This window comes from Cololabis saira, chromosome 20 (assembly GCF_033807715.1).
Source record: "Cololabis saira isolate AMF1-May2022 chromosome 20, fColSai1.1, whole genome shotgun sequence".
Taxonomy (NCBI): Eukaryota; Metazoa; Chordata; class Actinopteri; order Beloniformes; family Belonidae; genus Cololabis; species Cololabis saira.
The window spans coordinates 19,404,546-19,431,557 of NC_084606.1; the positions used below are offsets into that span (position 1 = coordinate 19,404,546).

Consider the following 27,012-nt stretch of genomic DNA (forward strand, 5'->3'; position numbering starts at 1 on the left):
CAATCTCTTGGGAAGAGGGGCAACTGTCTTGAATGATCATTCAAGATGATTGCCACTCTACTTATGAAGTATCTTTTTCTCTATGGAAAGATTAACTTTAAATTGTTTGGAAATGGCCTTCTCCTTCATCCTTGATTCATCGTCAGCAACCACTGTTCCTAATAATTATTACTGATGTCCTTCCTGCTTTGCAGTTTATTAGCACACTCCTGAATGCTCCAGTCCAGCAAACTGTCAAAACTTGTGCTTATTACAGATGATTACTTGTCTTGATTATCAATTAATCAAGTAGATTTGATTAGCAGAGTGTGGCTGCTGCTCACCCTCTTACTTTGTATGGTAACAATAAGGGTTTAATATGTTTTACATATTGGTTCTACAGTTTTGATTAGTTTTTTTTTTTAAACAGTCAAATGTCTTGATGTTCAGCTGACTTGGCGCTCTCTCAAGTTTGAGACACGGTAAGAACCAGAGGATTTTTGAATATGTCAATTTAAACAGCAGATGGTGTTGTTTGTGTTAACTGTTACTGTTGTTGTTTAAGGTTTGTGCAGAATGTGAATTCAAATTTCCTCTCAGGACAATGAAACCGAATCTATATTTAAAATGGCATTTTAATGTAAAATAAGATCTTTAACCTTAAATTTGCACCAAGTTTTACGAAGTTAAAGGTGCAACACGTGTGTGTTTGTGTGTGCGCATGCGTGCGTGTGTGGTGTGGATGTTTCCTGTGGTTTCAACAGGAAACAAAGCAGGGTTTTACACAACACAGTTAACTCAGTCTATCATTGGGTGCTGTATGCTTGGCAGCAATAAAGCGACTACATATCTTTAAGAATCATTTAACTATATCTTCATACATATATGTGATTTCTTCACTGTAGCCCAAAAAATTTCTGGATGTTCAAACTAAAAACAAAAGCGAGCGAGAGAGAGGGAAACCAGACTTTAAAAAAAGAGCATCAGTAGTTATATCACTGTCAGCATTTTATCGTTGTAACAATTGCCAATAATATGTAAACTACTGTGGCATCAAGTTTTTGAATAAAATCAAAACATTGTTCTGAGAAAATAGACTTCTATCACACAGTATAATGAGCAGAATAAACATATAACTACACAAGATTGCTGCAAGAACCGAGAAGGAACTGGATCTCCTTGATGTGTCTCTGTTTATATAGTCAGGTCCTGTGATGGACAAACAAGCATTCACGCTCACACACCTATGAGTAATTTAGAATTGTCAATCAACCTAGACATACATGGTGTTTTGGAGCGCGGGAGGAAGCTGGAGTACCCATAGAGAACCCACACAAGCACGGGGGAACATGTAAACTCCACACAAAAGAAAGAAAGAAAGCAGCCGGGAACCAGGCTGAACCAGGAACCTTCTGGCTGTGAGGCAACAGGGCTAACCACTTAGCCACAGTGCTGCCCTGCATGTAAACACAGATCATTGCACAATTAAGAAATGTCTGCTAAATTTACACACATACACAATGTTGCAGATAAAACATTTATTAAAAGAGGCACTTAGAAGGTACATAAGCAGTTAGAGCAAAACGCTTTAGTTTTTTTTTCATTCTTTCTGTTTCCAGTTTTCTTTTGCATTCTTTGTTCATCATACAGTCAAGAACATTCATGTAATAAGAAACGTTATTTACAGGGGAAGAATTGCGTAATTTTATTGAAATCATTTTTTCTCGGTTGTCCCTCTACACTTGAATGTTTAATGTTCATATTGCTGGCATTATGTGTAATTAAAGGAAAGGGCATTCTGACACAAACACTGTATGAAAAACTACAGCAGTAGAGGGACAAACTTTACAGAAATAATATCATGCACTCAAGGCATGACTATGGTATATTAACAAGTTGGAGCTGCTCATCAAATGTCAGTGCATCCTGAAATGAAAACTGCAGGAAAGATATTTACACAAACTGTACAGAAGTACAATAAAACGTACTGTGCATAACATTTGGGCTCGTTCACAAAACGGTTATTAAAAATACATGCAAAGATCATTATCACAGTCACCCGTGAAGCATTTGCGAGTGTACACACACATGCAAACCTTAAACATAACTGCATGATTGAATCACTTTAATACAGTGCATTGTTTTAAGTACAGGTATTAGTCAAGTTATTCTTTGCATGTGAAATGCCCCATTTTCCCTCAAGTTAAAGTGCTTTTAGTAGTAATAAAAAAAAACATTTTTTCCACAATAGACAAGGCACAGAATGTATATCAAAGAGTATATTTTGAGCTATATGGTTGATAGAAATTACTAAAATAGGGTACATTCCTTTGAAAATCCTTTTAATTGGTTTCAGGATTTCTTTTTATATATATTTTTTCCAACCAAGTTCCAGTGTGTAATATTTAAGAGATCTAATGGGGATAAAAAAAAGTCATAACAATGTTTTAATTAATACAAAGACTCCAAAGATGCTACGGGTGTCTCTCAAACACTGCTTTATAGTAATGCCATGTTGTTACAGTGTGGTAATAGGTGATATGGCGAACACTGGCTCCAGAGCAGGCCTTTACTCTGTTCCATACAAACTTGGAAAGTGTGAGGTGCTTTCAGTTGATTGCAATCTGAAACTTCACCACTAGATGTCACTAAATCGTGCAAACCAGACCTTCCATTATGAACACGAAGACAGTACTGGGATTTCTTGATACTCATGTCGAACCTTCAAAAATGTAATGTTCTTAGTCTTGATCCATCTTTTTACTGCATATGCACTACTAGTTATTCATTTTTTTTTAATTTTTTTTACCAAGAAAAGGATATTTAAAGACATATATATTATAGAAAGACATGACTCATAATAGTAAGGTTTTCCAGTGTTGAAGTGTAATCCAGTAAATCAAGTCCAAGAAAAAAAAAAAAATCTATTTAATTTCTCAATGTATGCCTTGAAATTGTGCCGTACCTGGCAGGTTTGTAACGTACCTCCTTTAACGCTGGTTGCAGATACCCGTTAGTACATTGTTTGAAAGTTTCAGTGGTTAGATGATTGGATGACTGTCAACCAGGTGTCGTATTTCCTGTTTTTATTTTGGTCCTTTTATCATAAGAGTTTAGGCGTGGTTGAGAGGTGAGAATGTGGCTTCCGATGTTCGACTGTTTCTTCTTTCGTCTCTGTCTTATTTCAGTTTTGCAACATCTTTCCAGGCCACAGAAGGCATCTCTTCCTGGCTCTGTGTTCGTTCACACATTGCTAATGCAGACACTCAGAGGGCTTTTATCTTTAATGCGTCCCTTTTCTTGCCCTCGCTCCCTCCCCCGATAGGTCTCTTCCAGGCGGATCTTTTCCTGGTTCTTTCTATCTTCTATGCCACTCTGATAATTGGACACTTGTGATTGTGCGTTTGGTGGCAGGGCCTGCTTAAAAAGGGGTGGCATTTTGGTTTGGGCCACTTTGTCAAAGAACGCAAAATCCGCCACGTATTTTCCTGAGGGGGAGACGGAGACGACGGGGGGGAACTCATATCCCCAGAGGATTTCATCTGGAAGGTAGGATGTTCGGACCTGGCAGGTGGCAGAGGTCGGCTCAACCGTGGCGCTCATGATCACCAGCAGCTCAAAATCAGCCAGTTCAGGGTCGGTACAACCACCACCTGGAGAACGGAAAAGTGAAATTAGAAATAGATTTTCGAATTCTTCAGTCCTTAAAATAAAACAAAAATAAATCATTAACCCATGCATCTTTATGCATGTTTATTTATAATATATTAAATGGGAAAAGACTGATAAATCACTTCAGAAAACAGGATTGAAACCTGTATTTTGGACCACTTGGGGTCAGTTTGGCTATCCAAAAAACAATATGGTGCAACTTGAATGATCAACCAGTCTGGGTCAGTTCAAAGCTTAGAGAGAAACTCATTTACTAAAAGAAAACCATGTATTTTGGTAAAGGAAGGCAAAAACAGCATGTGCATTCAAATTACAAACAAACATTCCTAAAATGTATACAACATAACAACTACCAACTGACAGATTGACACCCATAATACTTGTCTGGATCAGGTATTGAAAATATACTCCAGACATACTCAAAGCATGCGTTTGTTAGATCTGTTCTAATCAGACCTGTGTAGAAACGACATAACAAGCACGTCTAAAATAGAAAAAATATTTGACTGTCATCAACCCACAATCCCCAAATGGCATGCTTACATACAAATGCAGTCAAGCAAGCAGCTTGACACCTGCATCAACAGGCCTCAGTCAGTATGCAGACACTCATCTGTCCAAACAACACTTACCCTCACCCAGACCCAATATCACTCCCACCAAGTGGAAACAGCAGGTTTCCCAAGTTTGTACGCACTGCAGCTCAAACATGGCTGAGGGAGTTTCTTTACTTGCTTGTTGTGGGTGGTGCATCTGCATTTACACACTTTTCCACATTACTCACTAACAACATGAAACACAGGTAATTCATAAAGTTTGGGGACTTTCAAGGCTCCATGACTTACCATGCAGTGTGAAACACTGTGTGGTACACACATGCAGTGTGTGTACCATTTTGTAAAATGTTTTGTTAATTACAAAATGCATTGCGGTTAAACTCAGTTTAGATCTTCAGGCCTTTGATGCTTTTGTGTTTCGCTCTGCCGCTACAGCTAACACTGATCATGCCTACATCAGCTCAAGCGGAAATATCGTACCTCCTCAGCTTCAACATGAGCTCCTATCACTCTTGCTTATCTGTACATGCAGCTGTGAGCTACGCTTTCCTTTTGACAAGCCGTACTTGACTTTTTAACCACATCTTTTTGAAATCAGGTAACACTTTTTACATTATCAGTCATTGTAGAATGTCGTTATTGCTGTTCTCTACAGGAAATAAAAACTTAGATTGAGGTCTGAACAGCATTATTCACACTGCACACACATTTTTCACAACCTGTTGATCACATAAAAGGAATGTGCTCAGTGGTTTGAAAACTCCTATGTACTGTATCCATGGTGTCCTGGCATTAAGAAGGAATGACTCAAAGTTGAGCCACAATCACAAAATGCTGAAAAGACTCACAGACTACTGCACAGGAAACCAAAGTAATTGCTCTGAGAGTGGGGCTCCCTGCTGAAGCTCATTTTGCTTGATGTTTGCAGGGGTTTCTAAAGCTTTAAAGTTGAAATTCCTGCTCAGTCATGAGTATTTTTAATGAATGTGTCCATGCACTGTGCTCACTGTCCCAAGTGAGTGCATGAGGGACAATTATCCATCCATCTTTTATCTATTCCCATGTAATCCTGTGCAGGATTACAGCGCTGAAAGTATTTACACATCATGTTTGTCCATGCAGATGAATAACCCTCATCAGTAATCATACAGCACCGAATAGTTTTTACGAGCTATTAAGCTCAACCTAGGTTTTGGTGCCTTGCCTAGGTTACGGTAGCATGTGGAGTGGTTGAGACTGCTAACTTCTCAAATGTTGGACAATCTATTGTATCACTGCATATACAGCAGGTATTTAAGCAAGCTAGTGTACTCATTAAAACATCCTTGTCATTCTTAGACGAACAACTATATCAGTGCAATTTTGAATATGAAATCAAAGGTGAACTGTTACCAGTCCTTATTCAAGAGATGTGCTTGCTTGCCTTCCTCAAGCAGACATGACAAGACTGTGACAAGACTGGCATGAGAGTGATTTTGTTTGTTTTCCATCAATGCCTCTTGCCTCTTTTTTGAGTAGAAAATCATATTGTTTTAGTGGAGAGAAAGTTAAGCTGCAGGCCTACACCTGCACTGATTATCAGGCCAAAGGAGGACGTTTCAACAAGCAGCATTATTTGTCAGAGCAATAAGCCAGTCTGTCAGTAATATGACTTTAAGTGAGAAGTAAATTCACAACTCTAGCTTTGACATAGAGACATTTTATAATTACTAAGTATAAAATAAGACAGATGACTTTAGACATACCGTAAATCTGCAGTGTTTAATAATGTTCCTCATAGGTACAAATACATTAAATTAACACCAGGCATCATTAAGACTTATTTATACTAAACAGCATTCAAAACCTTGAGCCTTTTTTGTTTGTTTGTTTGTTTTCAGTCAAAGCCAGCTGATTGATTTTGTCACCTGCTCCCATATATCAAAATACGGTATGTCCAGCTCTCAGAAATGATGATCATTGTCATGAAATTCAACGTCACTCATTTTTTTAAATCAATGTTTAGAGGGATTTCTGCTTCAAACACTTCTGAAGTGGAGCATTTCAATAAATGTATCATATATGATCATATCCTCATGGAGTGTCAATAATTTCCAAAGAAAGTTCACCCTTGGCACAAGCAGCCAGCATTTCCTTCATTTTGTTGTCGTCCCAGTCTCCTGCCATCTAATTTTCCAAATCTACTTCTCAGGTGCATTCTGGTGCTCTTATGTGTCAATGATACACTGAGCTACAACAATGTGATCGTTTGTCTTACCGCAGCATCCGGTATCACACGCCTCTGCCGTGTTTCAGGTTCAACACGCTTTAAAGATTTACCATAAATGATAGTCCCGGTTTTGAGCCATACATGCTAACAGACACATTTACCAGCAGCTTCAGCTGTTTGACTAAAAGGGGTCTAAGAGTATTTTCATCATTAATGTCACAGGTTTTATCAGATTTCAGGTAAGATGATACACGTCTCTAAAGCACGTACACAAGAATAAAGCAACACGTGCAAGATTAAAGTCGGTGTGGTGTGTAACAAATAAATTGATAATTTGCAGCAACAAATCAAAGTCAATTCTAACAATAACAGGGAATAAGGATTATGAACACTCTTCAAACAGCTGGAAAGACTGATTGTGCATATAAATATAGTGTCATAAAAAGGAAAGACAGCACGCAAAAATTGTTTTTGCAATTTATAGTGGAAATAACAAGAAATGAAGACTGAATGTCAAATGTTGCCAAGAAAAGAAACAGAAAAATGCAGCCTGCAGGAACTGTTCAGAGGATTGTAAATATGAGCTCCTCTGCACTGATATAGCTTGCAGCGATGAGAGGTCGGAGCTGCTGTAAGAGAATCTGTGCAGGCTTCGTGTCAGCAGCTCAGACTGTACAGTATTGTTGGGTCACAGCCATGTGTTGAACAAAGAAAGCCTTAACATCAACTGTAAGGCCTGACCACATGGTTTGAAACAAAGAAACCTTCATAATGACTCAAAAACCCAACAGGCTTTGCTCCATTTATGATACTTAGGTGATAAGGAAAAAAGCCTCTCATTCGGCATGGACCTCAAAACACCACCCCCCCCCCCCCCCTCTATCTCTATGTCTCTCACTATTTGACAAACACTCTTCATTCACAACGACTCCAACACGGACGTCTTCTCTCCTGAGCCTGTGTGCCGTGAAGGCCACAGCTCCTACTTTAGCGTGACGAGCTACCGGCTAAAGGCCTGCCTCTTCCATCAACGTTAGGGTTGCCACCTTTCAGAAATAGAAATAAGGGACGCCCTGATTTCAGCAGCGTAGGAGCCAAAAAAAAAGCCCCAAAACTTCTAAACTGAATAAAAATGTGTTTATTTTATATGAAAAAACTAAATGCTTTGATTTAAAGTTTAAAGTGCTTTAATAGCATTGAACTAGCATGACTGCCAACCATACTAGCAACTGAAATATCCTCCTATGCTATGTATGTCCACATCAGCCCAGATGTATAATATAGCCTACAGGTGAAGAATATGGTGTAAAAGTTAATTTATTTCAATAATTCAACTAGAATATGGTGTAAAAGTTAATTTATTTCAATAATTCAACTAGAATATGGTGTAAAAGTTAACTTATTTCAATAATTCAACTAGAATATGGTGTAAAAGTTAACTTATTTCAATAATTCAACTAGAATATGGTGTAAAAGTAAATTTATTTCAATAATTCAACTAGAATATGGTGTAAAAGTTAATTTATTTCAATAATTCAACTAGAATATGGTGTAAAAGTTAATGAAAATACGGTACAAATCGTGTCCCGTATTAGTTCGATACGGGAAGCAACATTTTTTTCTCAAATAAAGGACAATTCCGTATTTTACGGGACGGGTGGCAACCCTAATCACCGTGCCTGAAGAAGCATCTGGTTGCCAATAACCGCCTGTCTGGCCGCAAACGTTCTGAGCCGGAACGAGCCGAATGACGGAGCTGTTCACAATGTGAAATCCTTCAGACCGACCCGGAGCCGAAGGAAACCCAGCTGCGGTGCCGATACTACATCTCCTCATCCACATGGAGATGAGGAGAGCGAGAGAGAGAGAGACACTCCTCGCCAGGACCACCGGCAGAGCATAATTATCCAGCAGTTCACCAAACCGAAAGGAACGCTGGTCTGCCAAGAACAAAACCATCACTTCCATCGCTTACAAAGCGATCCACGTAGGAGGCTGTTTCTGTGTCTGGGCAGAGGTAGTGAATGTATTGAACTAGTTTTGTTTTCCTGTGTCACACACGTTGTGAGCCGGACCGCCAATCCTGCCACGACTGTGTGTATTCATTATAGCTGCTGAAGTGTATTTGTTTATTTTATAGTTTGTCTATTGTTGCATCCACGTTGCTGGATCTCATTGACACGTTCTCTCACAACAGAAAACGATGCTTTTCCTCATTTCCCAGTTGACCAACCAGAGCGCGCATGTGAAGTTTGCTTCACATTATGTGAAACAACAGTTTGTTTTCTGATAATGAAAAGTTATTCCAGTGTTTTGCGTTTTACTCTCTTTGTTTCTTTTACTCATTCTTTCCTACTAAACCCCACACATATGCACACTTCTATCTTCTCCATAAGGCCTAGGATTTCCTTTACTCTCACTGGGTGTGACGAAAGCTCGTCCACCATTCGTCTGCCATACCTACAATTCACATGCGGGTGAAGAGCCATCTTGTCACACACACTCATGTATAAAGACTGATGTTTGTAGGGTTTGTATGTGTATATTTATGTATGTGTATGCATATGTATGCGTATATATATGTATATATATTAAATATAGTAATAATGCACATATATATACCTTTGGTTTCTACCTTCATGGTATCAATCATTAATATGTGTGCAGACAAGGTAAAAAAAAAAAAAAAAAGACTGACGTTTCTGTTTCATGTTTACTTAGTAGTTTGCCTATGTGTAGTTTATATATCAGAACTTTATTCCAAGTGTTGTTTCACCATCTTTTTTATACTAATATAATATAATAATTAAAGCTGCAAGCAGCGATGAACGGGCCCTCGCACTCACGGCCACCGCCCCCCATAAGCATATCAGAAACGAGACCACCCACGACTTCCTATATCAAACCATTCAAAAGTTATAGCAGAAAAAAGGGACAACCAATCAGAAGAAGGGGCGGGGCTAATTAAGGCCAACGAAGCTTAAGGACTCATTACAGAGTCCCATGACACCACCCACGACTTCCTATGTCAAACCATTCAAAAGTTATAGCAGAAAAAAGGGACAACCAATCAGAAGAAGGGGCGGGGCTAATTAAGGCCAATGAAGGTCAAGGACTCCATAAAGAATCTGATGACCCCACCCAGGACTCCCTATGTCAAACCATTCCAATGTTATAGCAGAAAATCGGGACAACCAATCAGAAGAAAGGGCGGGGCTAATTAAGGCCAACGAAGCTTAAGGACTCATTACAGAGTCCCATGACACCACCCACGACTTCCTATGTCAAACCATTCAAAAGTTATGGCAGATAAAAGTATTCTAGGGGGCGCTGTTGAGCCGTTAGGCCATGCCCATTAATGCAAACCATGAAATATCAAATTTATCGCCAAGTCTGGCTTGCATGCAAAATTTGGTGACTTTTGGAGAACTATCAAAATGGACCAATCACATGAAGGGGGGACACACCTTTTGGCGTCTAGCGTCGCCACGGTAACACTTTTGAAAGAGAAAAGTAATGCGTGGTGTCGCAGGATGTAGACGCACATTTTGATGTATAACACACTTGGGTGCACGTTACGGTTCGGGCTGAATTAACTGCCGAAGGAATGGCATAAATTTCGCCAAAATGACACAATTTATTCAAAATGGCCGACTTCCTGTTCGGTTTCGGCCATGGCGCCAAGAGACTTTTCTTTTAGTTGTGACATGATACAGGTGTGTAGCGATTTTCGTGCATGTACGTCAAACCGTATTGTGGGGCTTGAGGCACAAAGCTTTCTAGGGGGCGCTGTTGAGCCATTTTGCCACGCCCATTAATGTAAACCATGAAATATCAAATTTATCGCCAGGCCTGGCTTCCATGCCAAATTTGGTGCCTTTTGGGGAACTATCAAATATGGACCAATCAGATGAAGGGGGGGTCCGCTTGTTGGCGTCTAGCGTCGCCACGGTAACACTTTTGAAAGAGAAAAGTAATGCGTGTAGTCGCAGGATGGAGACGCACATTTTGATGTATAACACATCTGGGTTCACGATACGGTTCGGGCTGAATTAACTCTCGAAGGAATGGCATATATTGCTCCAAAATTACGCAATTAATTCAGAATGTTCAAAATGGCCGACTTCCTGTTCGGTTTCGGCCATGGCGCCAAGAGACTTTTCTTTTAGTTGCGACATGATACAGGTGTGTACCGATTTTCGTTCATGTACGTCAAACCGTATTATGGGGCTTGAGGCGCAAAGTGTTTTCTGTCTGAACCAACCAGATGAAGGGTGGCCGCGCTTTTTGGCGTCTAGCGTCGCCACGGTAACGCTTTTGAAAGAGAAAAGTAATGCGTGTAGTCGCAGGATGGAGACGCACATTTTGATGTATAACACACTTGGGTGCACGTTACGGTTCGGGCTGAATTAACTTTCGAAGGAATGGCATAAATTTCGCCAAAATGACACAACTAATTCAAAATGGCCGACTTCCTGTTCGGTTTCGGGCATGACGCCAAGAGACTTTTCTTTCAGTTGCGCCATGATACAGGTGTGTACCGATTTTCGTGCGTGTACGACATACCGCATTCTGGGGCTTGAGGCACAAAGTTTTCCGGGGGGCGCTGTTGAGCCATTTTGGCACGTCCATTAATGCAAACCATTAAATATCAAATTTTTCGCCAGGCCTGACTTGCATGCAAAATTTGGTGACTTTTTGGGCACGTTTAGGGGGGCAAAAAGGCCCTCCTTTCGTCAGAAGAAAAAAGAAAGAAAAAAAAAAATTCCTACAGATACAATAGGGCCTTCGCACTGAAGGTGCTCGGGCCCTAATAAGAGAAGTCGTCCGTGGTAATTTTACACACACTTGTAACATTTGCTGGGTGCCTGTCCGCTGACTCCTTCCTTCTCTGTTACTCTACAGCACCACCCCTGGTGACAGGCTGGCACGCATAGAATAACAGTTATTTTGAGACTGATTGTGCTGTTTAGTTATTAATTCCTGACATTTAGGTGATTCCCCGTTTTGATTTATTAATTTTGATAATTTAGTTACGTTATTATTAACTGTTGTCAGACAATTATTAATAACTTTTTAATAACTAAACAAGCACCCCTTTTGTTGCACAACAGTATTGTGCTCTAACGAGGGGTGTCTCGGGCAATCTCTCTCACACACATTCCAGCCAGAAAAACCCTCTCCTCCAGTGCCAAACAAACTCCAGTGTGGACAGCAAGCACCCAGCACATGACTGTACATACCAACACACCTACACACACACACACACACATACTCTGTGCACCTACACTTTTTTTAAAGGACATACAACAATGTAAGTTGAGTAAAAATATTAAATTAGTGTCAAATTTATTGAAAGCGTTGCAATTTTTTGTAATTGCATGATGTCTGACACTTATTATATGCATTTCAAATAAATAGTTATAACCTAAACTTCCACATACTGTAGTCTCACCATGTTGTATCTTTCTTTCATAAAATCTTGGTTTTATAAAACTTCATGAGAGAAGTGATCTACCTTTAGCGGCCCAGGCGTGGAGGGGGCTGTTGTCATCAATGATGTGGTAGAAGGTCAGAGGGATGATGAGGAAGGGACTGTCGCTCGATGTGTCCACTTGAAAAGGCACGTTGCGCTGATCCAGCCGCACCGTCTCGCCCTCTTTTGTCAGCGATGTCTGCAGCAACTTCCCTGTCACCTAGGAGGCAAGATGTATCAGGGGATGTAGTCAGTGAAAGTAGCCAAGAGGTTGGCGAATGCAGTGACCACAACATCTTCTTGAAAGGACATTACTTACATTACAGTATTGTAAAAAAAAACGTATGTGATTTCTGTTGACACTTTTGTCACCATCAAACATCTTTTATGATGAGTAAGCATGCTAGTTTTTTGCAAAGTGAATGGAAACTGCTGACCTGGCTACTTCCTCTGTGAAGCCAAGGAATGTGAGATCACAGGAAAACAAATGGACAAGTTTAGAACACTGACATCAATGCCGTTGGATTATTATGGAAGTAATGTCATGTATTTCCGTGAGACATGACTGCAAGAACAAATTCCTGACTCCGATGTCCGATTTACCCAGAGAATATCAGCAAACATAGTGCAGCGACTGCAGACAGATCAGCAAAAGCAAAGGAGCGAGGACTGCTCTGGGCTTGTTAATGTGTAGGATCCTCTGTCTTGGATCCTGAACTTTCAGTCACAAAGTTCTCCTCATTTTATCAACCTTTTTCTGACATTTTCCATGATGGCTTCAGCTCATTTGTAATCAGCTCAAAAATCACATCAACCTGATGCTTTCATGGCAGTTCCAGAGGATTTCAACCAAGCATATCTCTCTGTTATATTCTACCATCCAACAGTTTGTCTGCTACAACATAAAAGAGAATAATGCATAGTATTTATATTATTAAAATAATACATAAATGTAGATGCATACAGCTAATCTGCCCTTTCTCATTTACAAAAAAGAGAACATGATATGTCACATCTCATCTCCACTTATGCTGTCAGATATCTTTTCTTCTCAAAGGAACTGTGAGGAGTGGTCAACTCTGCAGGATTGCTTTGAATCCACAATTTGGGATGCACTCTGTGAGCCACATGATGATGACATCAGTGCGATGACCAAGTGTGTTACTTGGTAGAGTACATTAATTTTTATGTGAAAAACATGTTCCCAGCGGCACTTGAAGTTCTTCCACAATAACAAGCTCTTGTGACTTGAAAGAGCTAGTGAACAAGAAAAAAAGAGCCTTCAGGGAGGAAGACAAGGAGTTACTAATGTTTCTGCAGAAACAACTTGAAGTCAAGCTAAAAAAGAGTGAGGAGGTGTACAGGAAGAAGCTGGTGAGCAAGCTCTAGCAAAGCAACATGAAGGATGTGTGCTCAGGGATTACAGATGTCACACACGTTTAGAACATTTCGGACCAAACAGACAAAAGCTTTGCCAAACTCAATGACGTCAACATGCTTTTGTTTGGTGCAGCTCAGGAAAATTCTCTTCACCTGCCCCCAGATATGGTACTCTCACAACCTCCAACCCACACCTCTGCACCTCAGTTGAAGAGCTTAACTCACCCACCCAAACACCACCACCAAACTCCAAAATGCTGCTCCCCACCCCCAGCGGAAGATAGGTGAAGAATCAGGTGGAAAGACTGAATCATATTTTGGCTGAAGCTACATAGTCAGAATCCAGTTTCAGTACCCAACATGTGTCATCCATCTGGACAAAACTTTAAAGCAGTATTGCCTTACTTTAAAAACAAGTAGCACCTTTCAGGACTTTGCCATGTCAACTGTCATCTAGAACAAGCAACCAGCAAGCAGTGCTCTGAGGATTGTGATGTTTGATTCCTCCGTTTGTTTAACATGACTTAGCCTGATCTACTCCTGGAAAAACAGGTGGATGCCTCCACAACCACTTGGATGGTTGTCCTCCTGTCAGCTCTAGACATATTCAATTAGCTGCTGTTGTGAGGCAAGATGCTCATTATAAGGATCTGAGCTGGTAAAGAACAAAAATGATGCAAACGGGTATTACCTGGCATCCTAATAATAGGCTTTTGCGCATGTTGGCCACTCGGATCATGAGACAGGGCCGTCCCTCGTAATTTGACACAACAGCGTGTTGACTGAATTTCACTGTCTCACCTCTCTTCTTGGGACGAGCTACCTGCGGTAGGAGGAGAAGAAATCAGAGATTAAGGGCAATTCCTGTTAGTAAAAACTGTAAACACCTTTCATAACCTCCCTCAATCATTTACAAGGGTTTAAATTTACTTTTTTTTGTTCAAGATAGCATGGCTCATACTAAGATGTGATCATGCTAAAAATAAGAGAGGGGAGATATGAGGGGAAGTGAAATTAGAAGAACTTGATGCAAAAGAACTCACAAGGAAGAGATATGAAACTTATCATTATGCATAAGTACAACAACATTTCTGTGGAAGAACACGACAATCAGCAGCTATGCAAATAAAATGGAGAATAAAAATAGATTAAAAAAATACTCTTAAGAGAAAAGTATAAAAAAATACAATATAAAAAATGATTAAGTGTTCAAATGTTGCAGGACATTGCAAATAGCGAAGGTATAGTGCTAAGGTAAGTTTGTTATTGCACAGATGAGATGACAGTATCAACAGTCTGTGTCCTGGATGAGTGGGATCTCTGGCGATGCTGCTGGCCTTTTTCCTCAGCCGACTAGCATAGACAGAGCGGTTCTGGAAAACCAGACTGTGTTGCAGTAGCACAAAATGCCCTTAATCGTACTCCTGTAGAAGTTGATGAGAAGATGCGAGGGGAGCTTTGCCTTTCTCAACCTCCGCAGAAAAAGAAAAGTCTCTGCTGAGCCTTCTTCGCCTAGTGGGAGGTGTCAGTGGTCCATGTGAGATCACTGGTGATGTGGAGACCCAGGAACCTGATGTTGCTGACCCTTTCCATTTACTGTATGTAGAGGTGGGGCGATCATTTGCATGGCTTTCCTGAAGTCCACAGTGTCCTCTTTTGTTTTGGTGGTATTCATCAACAGGTCACTTCAGAGCACCAGCTGACCAGGTGCTGGTCCTCCTCCCAGTGGTGGTGTCATCAGCAAACTTTACGATTGTGTCCGAGGCATGGATGGGGTTGCAGTCCTGTGTGAAAAGGGTGATGAATGCCGGGCTGAAGACGCAACCCTGATGTGTGAGTGTGGATGATGCCACCTCTCCTACTCTTGCACTCTGAGGTCTAACAGTCAGAAAACTGGATCCAGGAGCAGAGTGTGGTGTCTAGTCGTAAGCAATATAAAATCAACAAATAGCATCCTAACATAGGTGTTGGGACCCTCCAAGTGAGACAGACCCAGACTGAATATGACAAATAAGAGTGGATCTATAAAAGTAATTGATAGACACACAGAAAATGATTTCTATCAACACTGATAACAGTAAATGTATCAATTGCTGGTTCTGTAAAAGGTTGACTGCCCATAGTTTACCAACCAACACAATCTTTAAGGTAAAAAAACAAACAACGTGTGGATCCAAATTGTAAATCTGGATTAAAAAAAGTCATAAGCATTAAAATTGGTTTTAAGTATTTTAGTAACAGAAAAGCAGCTAAAAGAAGAAGCAGACAGTATTTTGATTCACAAGAAATCAAAAGCTATGACGTGAGCAGGTGGTATATTTTATTTACATAGAACATAGTACAGTACAAGTTTCACAAAAGCAGCACTCCCCAGTGGCACATCAACATCTTTAATGGTTAATGGGTTTTACATTTTTCACAAATAATTTAGGGGGGAAAAAAACTACCTTAGCAAGGAAAGTGCCGGTGATAAAGATCTCCATCACCATGGTGATGACCAGCTGAACGATGAGTAGGACTATTGCTACAGGACACTCCTCCGTGATGCAGCGGAAACCATATCCGATTGTGGTCTGGGACTCCAGAGAGAAGAGGAAGGCCCCTGTCAGGGTCTTCACCTCCATTACACATGGTGTATGGTTAGAGGGGGGGTCGAACTCTGGCGGAAGAGAGGAAGAACAGACGATGCATTTGGTCCAAACAAATCACCAAGGAACATTTTGTTCCCTTTCTCTGTGCTCCGTCAGGTCATTCTCACTGGTTTTCTTAAAGGCCCGACTGTGCTCTGAGTTCCTTTTCTTCATAGTTTACTAATTCGCATTTCAATGGGCTCTTTTTCTCAGAAAACAAGAGGTCATCAATCAGGACAGTGACTTGAATGATTATGTTTGTCAGTCATGAAACAGATCTTTGGATAGAAAAGGTATTTGGCAAATAATAATTCATCCCATTTAACTAATCGTAGTAAATATATATAATCACTGATAAAGAAGGATCAGTCTTTTTAAAATAAATTATTCAACTTTCTATTTGCTTACATTTGATTATTCTATCTCTTTATTTTAAATGCTGTCACAGATAAATTTATTACAATTTAAATTCAAAATATAGGTATAAAAATAAAAGGTTTTGTGCACACCAGTCCAGCTGTTAAAATATTTTTTGTCTGAAGTAGTAGATCAGTCAGTCTGCAAATCAAATTTGAAGAACTGTGTGAGATTACCCTGGTTTCTGCTCATTACTCAGAAAATGTGGTATTTTCATGTTTTTATTGAATAAGTGAGCTGTCACTCATCTACTTGAAAAAACATGTAGCCCTGGGGCAAATTTGTTCTTCAGAAGTTGCATGGTGATAGAAATTACTAATAAATATAGAAGAGAAAACTTGAATAAATTCAAGTCTAGAAAAGATTAAACCAAGAGTAATCATGAAAGACGAAAAAAACGAAGAAAAAAAAAAAAAAACAAAGGCAACAACTAAATGCTTTGAAATATTTCTCGGATTTACTTTAATGTTTTTCACTATTTCACCGTGCCCACTCTTAGAAAAACACTTGGAATGTTACATGTCCTCCAGGATAATGTTCCATACACAAACAAGACAAAATATAACTTTTTGGAAAAAAGTTTTGGGGAATATTATTTTGAGTAAAAGTAGTCCCCACCCACAAAGCCTCTCCCCAACTGTGAAGCATGGCAGAGCGAGTGTAACAGTTTGCTTGACCGTTGCTTACTCGGGCATTGATGCTCTGTAACTTGCAAATACCATGGCCTGAAAACGAATCCAAAAAGATATATCACAGTGATATGATATGAATCAAATGATTGTTTTATTTTTGTTGTGCATGTTTCAGAACGTTTCTAATGGAGAATCTCAGTGGTCCGCTTTATTGTTACCGTTTCCAGACAATTTGGGCTCAAATGAAGATCAGGCCATGTTTCATGCGTCTGTTTGTTTTTTCTTCTCTTGTTTCAACACCATACATTTTCACCAACCTGTCCTTTTTCTCCTTACCAATCAGGTCTCCATGTATCAGGGCCACCAGGTACCAGAGTACTCCGAACAGGAACCAGGTCCCAGCAAAGGTAGCAGAGAAGAGGAAGAACTTGTAGCGCCACTGCATGTCTAGGAAAGTTGTCCAGAGGTCACGGAGGTAGAGTGCCCCTCTGCCACTGACATGTTCGATGCGTATGTTGCTTCGTCCATCTTTGGAAAGGACCCTGCGCCTCCTCCGTAGAGCGCTGACTCCTCCGGGTCCAGTTCCCCCTGCGCTGGCATCTCCAATACCCCCCGGGGAGGTCAGCAGGGGTTTGGTGATGTCAGTCTGCGTCTGGGAGTGGCAGACTTTCTGGGGGGAGGAGCCTTCAGATGACGGGGGAGTGGCTGAGGTCATGGCCAGTGCTGCAAGGAGGCATCAGAATTTGAGTAAATACAAAAACATGAAAGATGGTGAGAGAAAAGAGCATATGTTCTTGGTCAGAAATATAAGATGAATAGCAGGCTTTCAAATCAAAAGATTCAGGAGGTGTGAAAAAGCCGAACGGAGAGAGAGAATGGGGTAACCTCATGAATGGGAAAAACGACAGAGTGGAACATTTGGGAGGAAAGGATGATGACAAGGAAAGCAGCAGCACAAAAAGAAGGGGATTAAAAGCAAATATTTCAGCTTGACAATGATGTCCAGGGTGGTCCATTTAAATTCCTTTTCTCTTTTGTCCAAAAGCTGCTGACCTTGACAAAGTAAAAGTCGAAAAAAAAACAGCTGCTCTTTCAAAATAAAAGCATGACATGTGACGACTCATTCACGTGTTGGATGTGCAAAACTGCTGATTTCAGACGAATAAATGCTACTCATCCTTTTTTAATGAAAAGCAAAGTAGTCTTCATGCTCGAATCACCAACCTATTCCATTATGCCATTTAATCTTTTTGAATATGGCGTCACTTGACTTTGGGAGAAGAAAACCTAACTGTTTGGTCTAATAGTGGTTTCAAAAAAAGACGTACCAATGAAAAGCAAATGAATTTGTTGTAGTAAAAGATTCTTACACCCAGATACCAGAAAATAGGTTGTAGTTTTCAATGTTCCACTGATGCATGGCAGGCTTTCTGTTCAACTCAGAATCATATGCTCAAATCTGCATTTTCATTGGTCCTATGGGCCACGCCTGAACTCACAGCACTTAAAGTGACCTACGTGAAGGAGGGTGATTACACTTGAGTCACATGTGGCTGATTCAGCTTTCCATCACCCAGGTTAGGCTCAGCTCATGATGACATATGGCACATAAAACACAAGCCGTTGCTATAATTAAGCAACAAGTGCCCAAAGTTGCCAAGATGAGTCCTAAATTTGTCTGCTATCTGAGCAGATTCAGCACATTGTGTATTAGTTTGTCACAAATTGTCAGTTACTGAGGAGTAAAAAATAAACTTAAAATGTAGATATATGGTCATGTCATGTTAGTCTCAAGTTTGTTTGTTGTTTGTTTTTCTTTATTTAAGCTATAGCCTCTTATTTTGTGTGCTATTTTTTATTATTGGCACAGAAGAATGTTGTTCCTGGTTTATGTGTATATTAGTGGATGAATAGACAAATATGTATATATTATGCACTTGTTTTCTTCTTCCCTTTCATTTTTGCCTGATTTTCTGTTTGATCTTCATGATTTTTAAGTTTTTTTAATAATGCACCAATTTTTAAAGCTTTACTACATTTCTCCTTCCTCATTGTGACTTTCTATGTTAATAAGTGTTTCATAAAGAAAATCCTTGCAAAGATTACAGCAAAACTATAATACTGCAGCATGCAGCTGCAGTAAAAATATCAAATTCAAGCCTGTGTTTGATGATGATCTGCTCCCGTTTGAACTTAATAGTGTCTTTATGCGCAAGGAAAAATCACTAATGAAATGGTTTTAATGATTTGATGTGAAATAATGGCACAATGCCAAACGCAACCAAGATCAACAGACTTGTGATAATGTAGAATGGCAACTAAACGTCACATCTCATAACATGCCGTTACCCATCATCAGTAGTGTTCTTAATGAATTCAAGTGAAATGAATGAAAATGTATATGTGAAATCTCTTAGTCCTGGGTAAAGTCTTATGTATCTAAATAATGTTGAAGATGAATACCCATCGTATTTCAGTTACTCTGCACCCGGATCAAAGATGAATGTTTGTTTGGACACTTGATGCAGAGGTGGTGATTCACAGTGATGGAGTAGTCATGACGTTCCCCAACCTCTGGGTGCCACCACACTTGTAGTCTCTGTATCGGTCGCGCTCTTTACAGTCTTCCCCTCATCTGGGCTGCGATGTCTCTTTCTCCACTTCCGTCTTTATCTTTTCTTCATTCTTGCTCTCATTCACTGTTTACTAAACAGCCCTTTTGTCTCAAGCTGCCTCTGCTTTCCAGAACAAATATAACAAAACCAAAAACAGCGCAATATGAACAAAAGCCTAAGAACGGGGGTGATCTGATACGCTCTGTCCTTTCCTGTCCTTTCTGACCCTTGTCTCGCCTCCCTCCATGCTGGAGCTCACACTGAGTGGATGAATAGAGATCTGTGTTGAGGTCTGTGCTATGAATACTAAGATGTGGAGGGTGAGAAGGGGGGAGGGAGGCGTGGCCTTGAGCAGGCACATGTTTGGCCATCTCCATCTGAACTCTGAACCAACAACTAACCCTGCCTACACACACACACATGAAACACACACTTGTGTATTTGACTTATAGATCTGTAGAAGAATGAAAAAGCTGGATTGTACCATTTCTTTCTTTAAATGAATGTTTTTTTTGCAAAGACAAAACCATACAAACAACTCACAGCATCCACTGCTTGCATATGGTAAATGTGTTATTTATTTAAAAGATAAAAGAATATGGCTGGTATTATTCTAGTTTGATATTCTTATTATTCTTATTCATATTTTCCTTCTTATTATTATTATTATTATTATTGTGGTCATGAAATTCAACCAACAACTAACACATAAGCTGTCCATCTCTAACTGTGGGCAACTTGACAACAGTCTCTTAGTGTTTAGAGTTCATCCGCTGTGGGGTTGATGTCAAACTGTCAAAAAATGATGTCAGAGGAAGAAGATGAAGACTCACACTGAACGCTTTTCCGTGACTGTTTTTTGAAAACATAATGAGGTTACACAAACATGGATAAATCTGCAACGACGAAAAAAAGTGTGTGTTAATAATGTGACCACACTTGACCTAAGATGTGACAGGGCTTTGTCAATGAGCAAACTACAGATGCTCGAAAACTGCTCTTCAAAGAAAAGAGAAAAAAAGCATAATACACTGTTGTTTGTATACTGAACATACACACACTCACAGTTTTATTAGATATATCAGGTGTACTTGATAGAGTAGCTGATGAGTGTATTTACATTAATCACAGTTGGTGAAACTGTATAAAAATAAGCAAGCTTTGTTTTAAAGGAATTGTGGGACTGAATAACAGCCTTACATTTCATAAAGGATGCTCCAGAGAATTTGAGCAGCTGTTATTTGGTACTTAGATATTTTAGGGCATTTGACGGATGGTTATCATGCAGTATAGATGAGCAAAAAAGTTGGAAAGATTTTAAAGTACTAAACTTTGTCTTTCCTGTGACAAAAATGTGAAAACAAATCCACCCCCGATACAGTTATGATCCAGATGTGTTTGTAGTTTAGGATTCATAATCCTTTTTTATGGATTTCCATGTTTATGTGGCTGGTAACAATGTTCAGTAAGGTAAGAATGAACAGGAGTGGAGGTGGGTGGGTTGGGTAAGTCCTAACTGTCAGTGGGTGAGAGGTGGTGAACACCATTGGTGAACCCGTGGTGAACAACACAAGGGCAAGAAAATAGCTATAAATACACACATTAGGACCAATGGTCAATTTAGAAATGCTAATCAACTGGAAGCAAATAAGACCTGTGAGTGAATAAACCTGTGAGAGATGAGAGTAAAAGAGAAAAAAATCCATTCAGGTCTTGCTTCATTCATTCTTCACAAAGAAATACTACCATCATGTAAAAATGCAAAGGGATCACTGTAAATTCCCTATTTTTGTGGACAATAATGACTTAGGTTGTTTACTCTTAATGAGATCTTTTGACAATTTTGATCCATAGAAAATGCAGAATGAGAACAACTGAATAGTTTCAAATCGGTAAATAAAGTCCAGAAAAGTTGTACATTATTTACAATGTATGTGGGAAGAAAAGATGGCTTCTAAATGATAAAACAGTTGTTCTACACACATACTGTGAAACTGTAGATGAATGCTAGTGTGTAATGAGGTCATGAACATAAGGTCACATGCATCGTTGTTTCTTACTATATGCAGACTATTCAGATCCATTGGGTCATTGGAGCCACAAGCCACTTAAATATAAACATGCAGAAACATCACATAGAGGTACTTGAATTCCATCCATCCATCCATCCTTTTTCTATACCCGCTTTATCCTTTGCAGGGTCACGGGGGTCTGCTGGAGCCTATCCCAGCTCATTACAGGTGAGAGGCAGGTTCACCCTGGACAGGTCACCGTCTATCGCAGGGCCACATATACAGACAGACAACCAGACACACTCACACTCACAATTAATTAACCTACTATGCATGTTTTTGGACGGTGGGAGGAAGCCGGAACCCACGCAAGCACGGGGAGAACATGCCCAGGAGTCGAACTAGGAACCTTCTTGCTGTGAGGCAACAGTGCTAACACCAAGCCACCGTGCTGCCCGGCACTTGAATTATGTCCTGTAGATGTGCCATCGTTTTAATGATTTCAAAAGATTTTCATGCAAATGTACAAGTTTATAAAGCCATATATTCTGTGATTTATTTATTTTTAAAGTAAGAATTAATTTTTTTTCTTGAGATTTTGCATCACCACTACACATTTGATTCTCTTATAATTCATTCTTGCTCAACATGACTGTCAACTTTAGATTCTCAAATCTATGTATATTGTCTTGAAGTGTAACAGATTACTGCATACCTTCAGACCGTCTGGAAAAATAGGGGGGCCCAAAAAAGGACCTGCCACAGGGCCCCCAAAAATCTAGTGACAGCCCTGACGTTAATAGCATAAGAATGAACGTTATAAGTTATAACTCCACACAAATGTTGTCATTTGTGAAATAATATTGTGGTGTGTTATAAGTAATTCATCACACAACTCTTCCCTGATCTCAAGTGCTAAAATTGGGAATGGGAAGGGGATCCATGGCAATGTTTTCTCTCGCTGACAGCAACGTAGATGGATTGTCACTCTTTCAAATAACTTTTTACCCTCAAGGTTGGGATTTCTTCCTACTCTCCGGGCCTCGTCTTCCCTCCGTCCTGCACGCACAAGAATCCTTTGTTTTCGAGGAGATGAAAGGGACAAAAGCCACCATTGAAAAATACAACTGGGTGAGGGAGTAAGTGAAAGAGAGAGAGCAAGTTATACGGGGAAAGGAGAAGAGAGCCGAGCGCTGAAGTGTGTGTGAGTGTTTGCGAGTGTGTTTGATCGCTGTGCGAGCACGCACTGCTTGACATTGCAAGGGGGCAGAGATGGGAGTTGGGGGGTAACAGACAGAATAATTGGTTCTGAGAGGAGGATTGTGAGAGAACTGAGCATCGGGTGACAGAAGGAGTTAAAGAGGAAGCAGAGAGATGGATGGTGAAGGATAGAGAGGAAGGGGTATGAAGGTGGAGGAAACAGATCTGCAACAAAAATCTACCATTAGTATTCCAGGGGAGAGAGTAATCCCTTCCCACTCTGCACCCCTGGCCAGCAACCACAGGCATAAAGAAACCCTAACACCCGGTGCACTGCCCTGAAAAGACTCCATGCAACCCAACTTGAATGGCTGTGACCGCTGTCCACACCACAGCAGCCTCTGTAGTGGACTGAAAGGACTGTCCTAACGCCGAGCCAAGATGGCATCTGGTCAGCCAGTTCAAGACAAGAGAACCGCAAACCTAATGCACAAATGTGCTGCTGTTGTCACAACGACTCTTTATGAAGAAAGTTACTGAAGACAACTTCATTCCTAAAGAAAGTCTTCTGTAGCTGTGGTGTGGATATCAAAATACCCACTTTATTGCAGTCTGGCAATGCTGGAACATCTGCAGAGGTAGCATCTTAGTGATGCTGTGCTGTCAATCTAAATAATACTTTTTTGTAGCATGTGCATCATTTATAAGAGCTCTGCTACTCTTAGTGTCCTTAATTTTTTTTTTCAAATGTCCTCACTCTCCAAGGATTAAATGTAATAGTAGCACCCATGTTAGGGCTACATTGCATTGCCTCATGCACCGAAAAAGAAGCTCCAAATCCAGCTCAATTCTTAAAACTCTGCACCTGTACAGTCCAAGCCTGTGATAGGAGATGGCTGACCTCCTTGGTCTTGTCTTACTGAAGGTTCCTTGCTGCAAAAACGTAGTTTTTCTCTTCCTATGCAGTAAAATGCTCACTTAAATTGAATCACAGGGTTCCACCTTTGATTTGACGCTTCATGGTGCAAAGAAAACAACCAAAACAAACCTTTTTACATCATTACAGTTTATGTAGCTTGCGTTCCAAGCACTTATTAGTGTGCATTTCCAATTTTACCATAGAGAACAAATATCAAATGAATCTGTCTATAGCAGGGGTAGGGAACCCTGGTCCTAGAGCCACAGTCCTGCATGTTTTAGATGTTTCTCTGCTTCATCGCGCTCTGATTCAAAGGACTGTGTCATCAACAGACTTGTGCAGACCTGGATGAGAAGCTGGTGATGATCGTTTATTAGAATCAGGTGTGGTGATGCAAGGACACATATAAAACTTGCAGGACTGTGGCTCTCTAGGACCAGGTCTACCATTGGTCTAAAAGGGCCATCTGTTGAGAAAGTGGTCACAAAACGATATAATGTCCTGCAGCAGGGGTGCCCAAAGTCGGTGATCTTCAGGGCTGCAGTCCTACATGTTTTAGATGTTGTCTTACATCAATACACCTGATCCTAATTAAAGGTCATCATCACCTCATCATTCAGGTCTTCACAAGTCTGATAATGACACAGTCACTTGTATCATGGTGTGTTGAAGCTGGGAAACATCTAAAACATGCAGGACTGCAGGCCTCGAGGACCGACTTTGGGCCCCCTGATGTAGTGTGTTTGATGTCCTGAAGCTCCTGCATGAGATGCATGTCTCTGTGTGTGTGTGTGTGTGCGTGTGCGTGTGCGTGTGCGTGTGCGTGTGTGCGTGTGCGTGTGTGTGTGTGTGGCACCTAAGATCCAAAATACAAGGTTTTTTTTAAGTCCTGCTCTAGTTTATGGGCTACACCAGCTACACCTCCCTTCTTCCTCTTTTCCAAAATCAAATGCAAGCTCTGGTGTTTCATTTTGACATGGGGAAGGGGATCTAGTAGCAGCTAAAAATGTACTCTTTCGAGTAATCAGAAGTCGAGTAATCAGAATCAGAAGTCTTGCAAGGTTGCAAAAATTGCTCTCGAGAGGTGGCTGCAGGGAAAAACTGAGGCCAAATATGGGTTTATTTTTTTCTTTGTTTTCTTAATTCACATGAATTCAATTAAATTTGTATATTAGAACTTGTGGTGTAGAAACATGATTCTTGACTTAGTAACCTTGTCTTATTTAAATTCCGTGCACTTCAATCATGTCTGCTTCTACAATATATATTCTGCATTTCCCATAAACGCATTTTGGTTTGACGTGAGAAAGAGGAAGTGAATGCAGCCAGCAACCGTCACGACCAGACGTTTGGCTCAGTCTGTCAATCCAGCCTAAAAACCTCAAGTTGAATCTAAATACTTCCCTAAAGCGTTTGCCTCCACTTCCTCGGCCAAGATTTACAGTAAGTGTCGGAGGAGTTACAGCACTGGCGTGAAACAATGAATAGAGAGGAGATGTTCCAAGTTTGTAGTAGCCAAAGCTCGTCTCGAGCCACTGTAAATCTGACTCCTCCACTGCTGCTGTAGTGGTCTGTGAAAAGACCTGATTGAATGTTTCCTGTGTGGATTTAGCTGCAGATTGTAGCGTGAAAACACTTCACACCTGCTCTGTCTTCAGTGAGGTCTGTTTGACTGAAGCTGCAGCTACTTTTGTCTCAGGTAGGACAGATAGGATGGATGAGACTTTAATTATTTCATACTACTAATATAATTCAGCAGGTGGAGCAAGACTGAGCACCTGCTTTTAATTACTCTACTTATACTCTTCTGCACAAATCTTAAGTATTCAAAGACAAGTTGACTTTTCCAGCATCACAACTCTTCAAATGAACTATTGAGTATAAAATAAATAGATTTCACACACACTGTTTTACTAATCAAATCACAAAGGCATTACACATATGTTTTTCTTTAATGTTTGTTTCTTACCTTTGTGTTGACTTGTAACAGAAGTTGACTTTGACCACAGCTCGAGAAATTTTAAAGATTTGATAAGTTTCCCTTTCCAGCCAACATGTGAAAAGATGGATGGAGGGTTTTTGTCTGTCTTGGAAAAAAGAAAGAAAAATAGGATGCAAAATGTCAGGCTCTCGAGCGGGTCGCATTTGTTGACAGCTCAGACATGTTTCACATCACATTGTTTGTTTTTACGTCAGGTTCATTAAAAAAAAAGGAAAACTCAGAGAAAAAGAAGAAAAAGCCTCAGAGGCTCGGCTTGGATGAGGTTTACCCAGCGGTCAGTCAGTGTCTCCCAGCACACTGGCACTGGCAGCACCGGTTCCGGCTCACTGTTACTGGATCATTATGTAATCGGATGAGCAGCTTGCACTTTTTCTTCTCGCTTGTGAAGCAGAGAGAGACGGAGAGAAAGAGAGAGAGCGAAACCTCGTGTGTCCACACAGAAAAGTTAAAGAAGCTTGTGATGTCCACTCCTCCAAGGCCCCCCAGCGCGCTCCTCTATATAAACCCAAAAGTGTTCAGACGGCCACTGTTGCTCAACATTTTTAATTCATTAATTCAACTCTCCTCCCAGCTTGTCCTCCTACCCTCCCCGGCAGCGATTTTCCCTGACTGTACACTATAAATGAGCCTCTTTGTTGCAAATCCTCCTCCGCTGTTTCAGTCTTTGTCAACTTTCGCATGTAAATGTTTGATGAATATAAGATACAAGCCTGGAAGTTGTCGCACTGGAAAAGAGCTATTTACAAATCAAAGGAGAAGGAGGAAGAAAAGGGGTCCTTTCTTGTGCACTTGGCTCATTGATCTCGTCCGTTGGCCAGAGTGCAGTGAATGGATAATGTTGGCGCATCGCTGTGAGGCTGCTGCCATGTCTGCCTGCGAGGAAAGGGACTTGGTGTGAAGGCGAGTAAACACGGCCCCAGCGTGAACAAGGATGACCAGGATTGATCAACTCAACAAAGTAACAACCATTAAATCCTCACAAATGGCACCGCGCCGGGACGAGCTCATCCAACTTTCCCTGCGGATACAAATCTGAAAGTTGGGACAAAATGTATCTTGCAAATCAATAAGAACATAAATTGCGTTTCTTTGGACAGTATGAACCCAAGATAGTTCATATTTGTTCTTGTCAAACTTTCTTAATCTGTTACAGTTTTTCACAATTGTTTAAACACATTTCCTGATAGACTACCTCACTTTCTCAAAACTCTAAACACAAATTACAAAACTCACACACAAAATGCAAAATCCTACACTTCTCTTGCAAAAGCACACTCTACCCTCAAAACAGTGTTAATTCTTCACTAAATGG

General features: G+C 40.4%; 1 protein-coding gene across 1 annotated transcript; it reads right to left on the reverse strand.

The window, feature by feature from the left end:
- Nucleotides 1-1,502: 1,502 nt before the first annotated feature.
- Nucleotides 1,503-26,232, reverse strand: kcnj10a (potassium inwardly rectifying channel subfamily J member 10a). Its single transcript, XM_061710457.1, has 7 exons — nt 25,969-26,232; nt 25,668-25,781; nt 17,289-17,675; nt 15,721-15,932; nt 13,965-14,096; nt 11,936-12,113; nt 1,503-3,632 (listed from the first exon to the last, which is right to left on the reverse strand). Exons 3-7 carry the CDS (start codon nt 17,665-17,667, stop codon nt 3,223-3,225), a joined length of 1,311 nt encoding a protein of 436 aa, XP_061566441.1. The 5' UTR covers nt 17,668-17,675; nt 25,668-25,781; nt 25,969-26,232; the 3' UTR covers nt 1,503-3,222.
- Between the last annotated feature and the right edge of the window lie 780 nt (nt 26,233-27,012).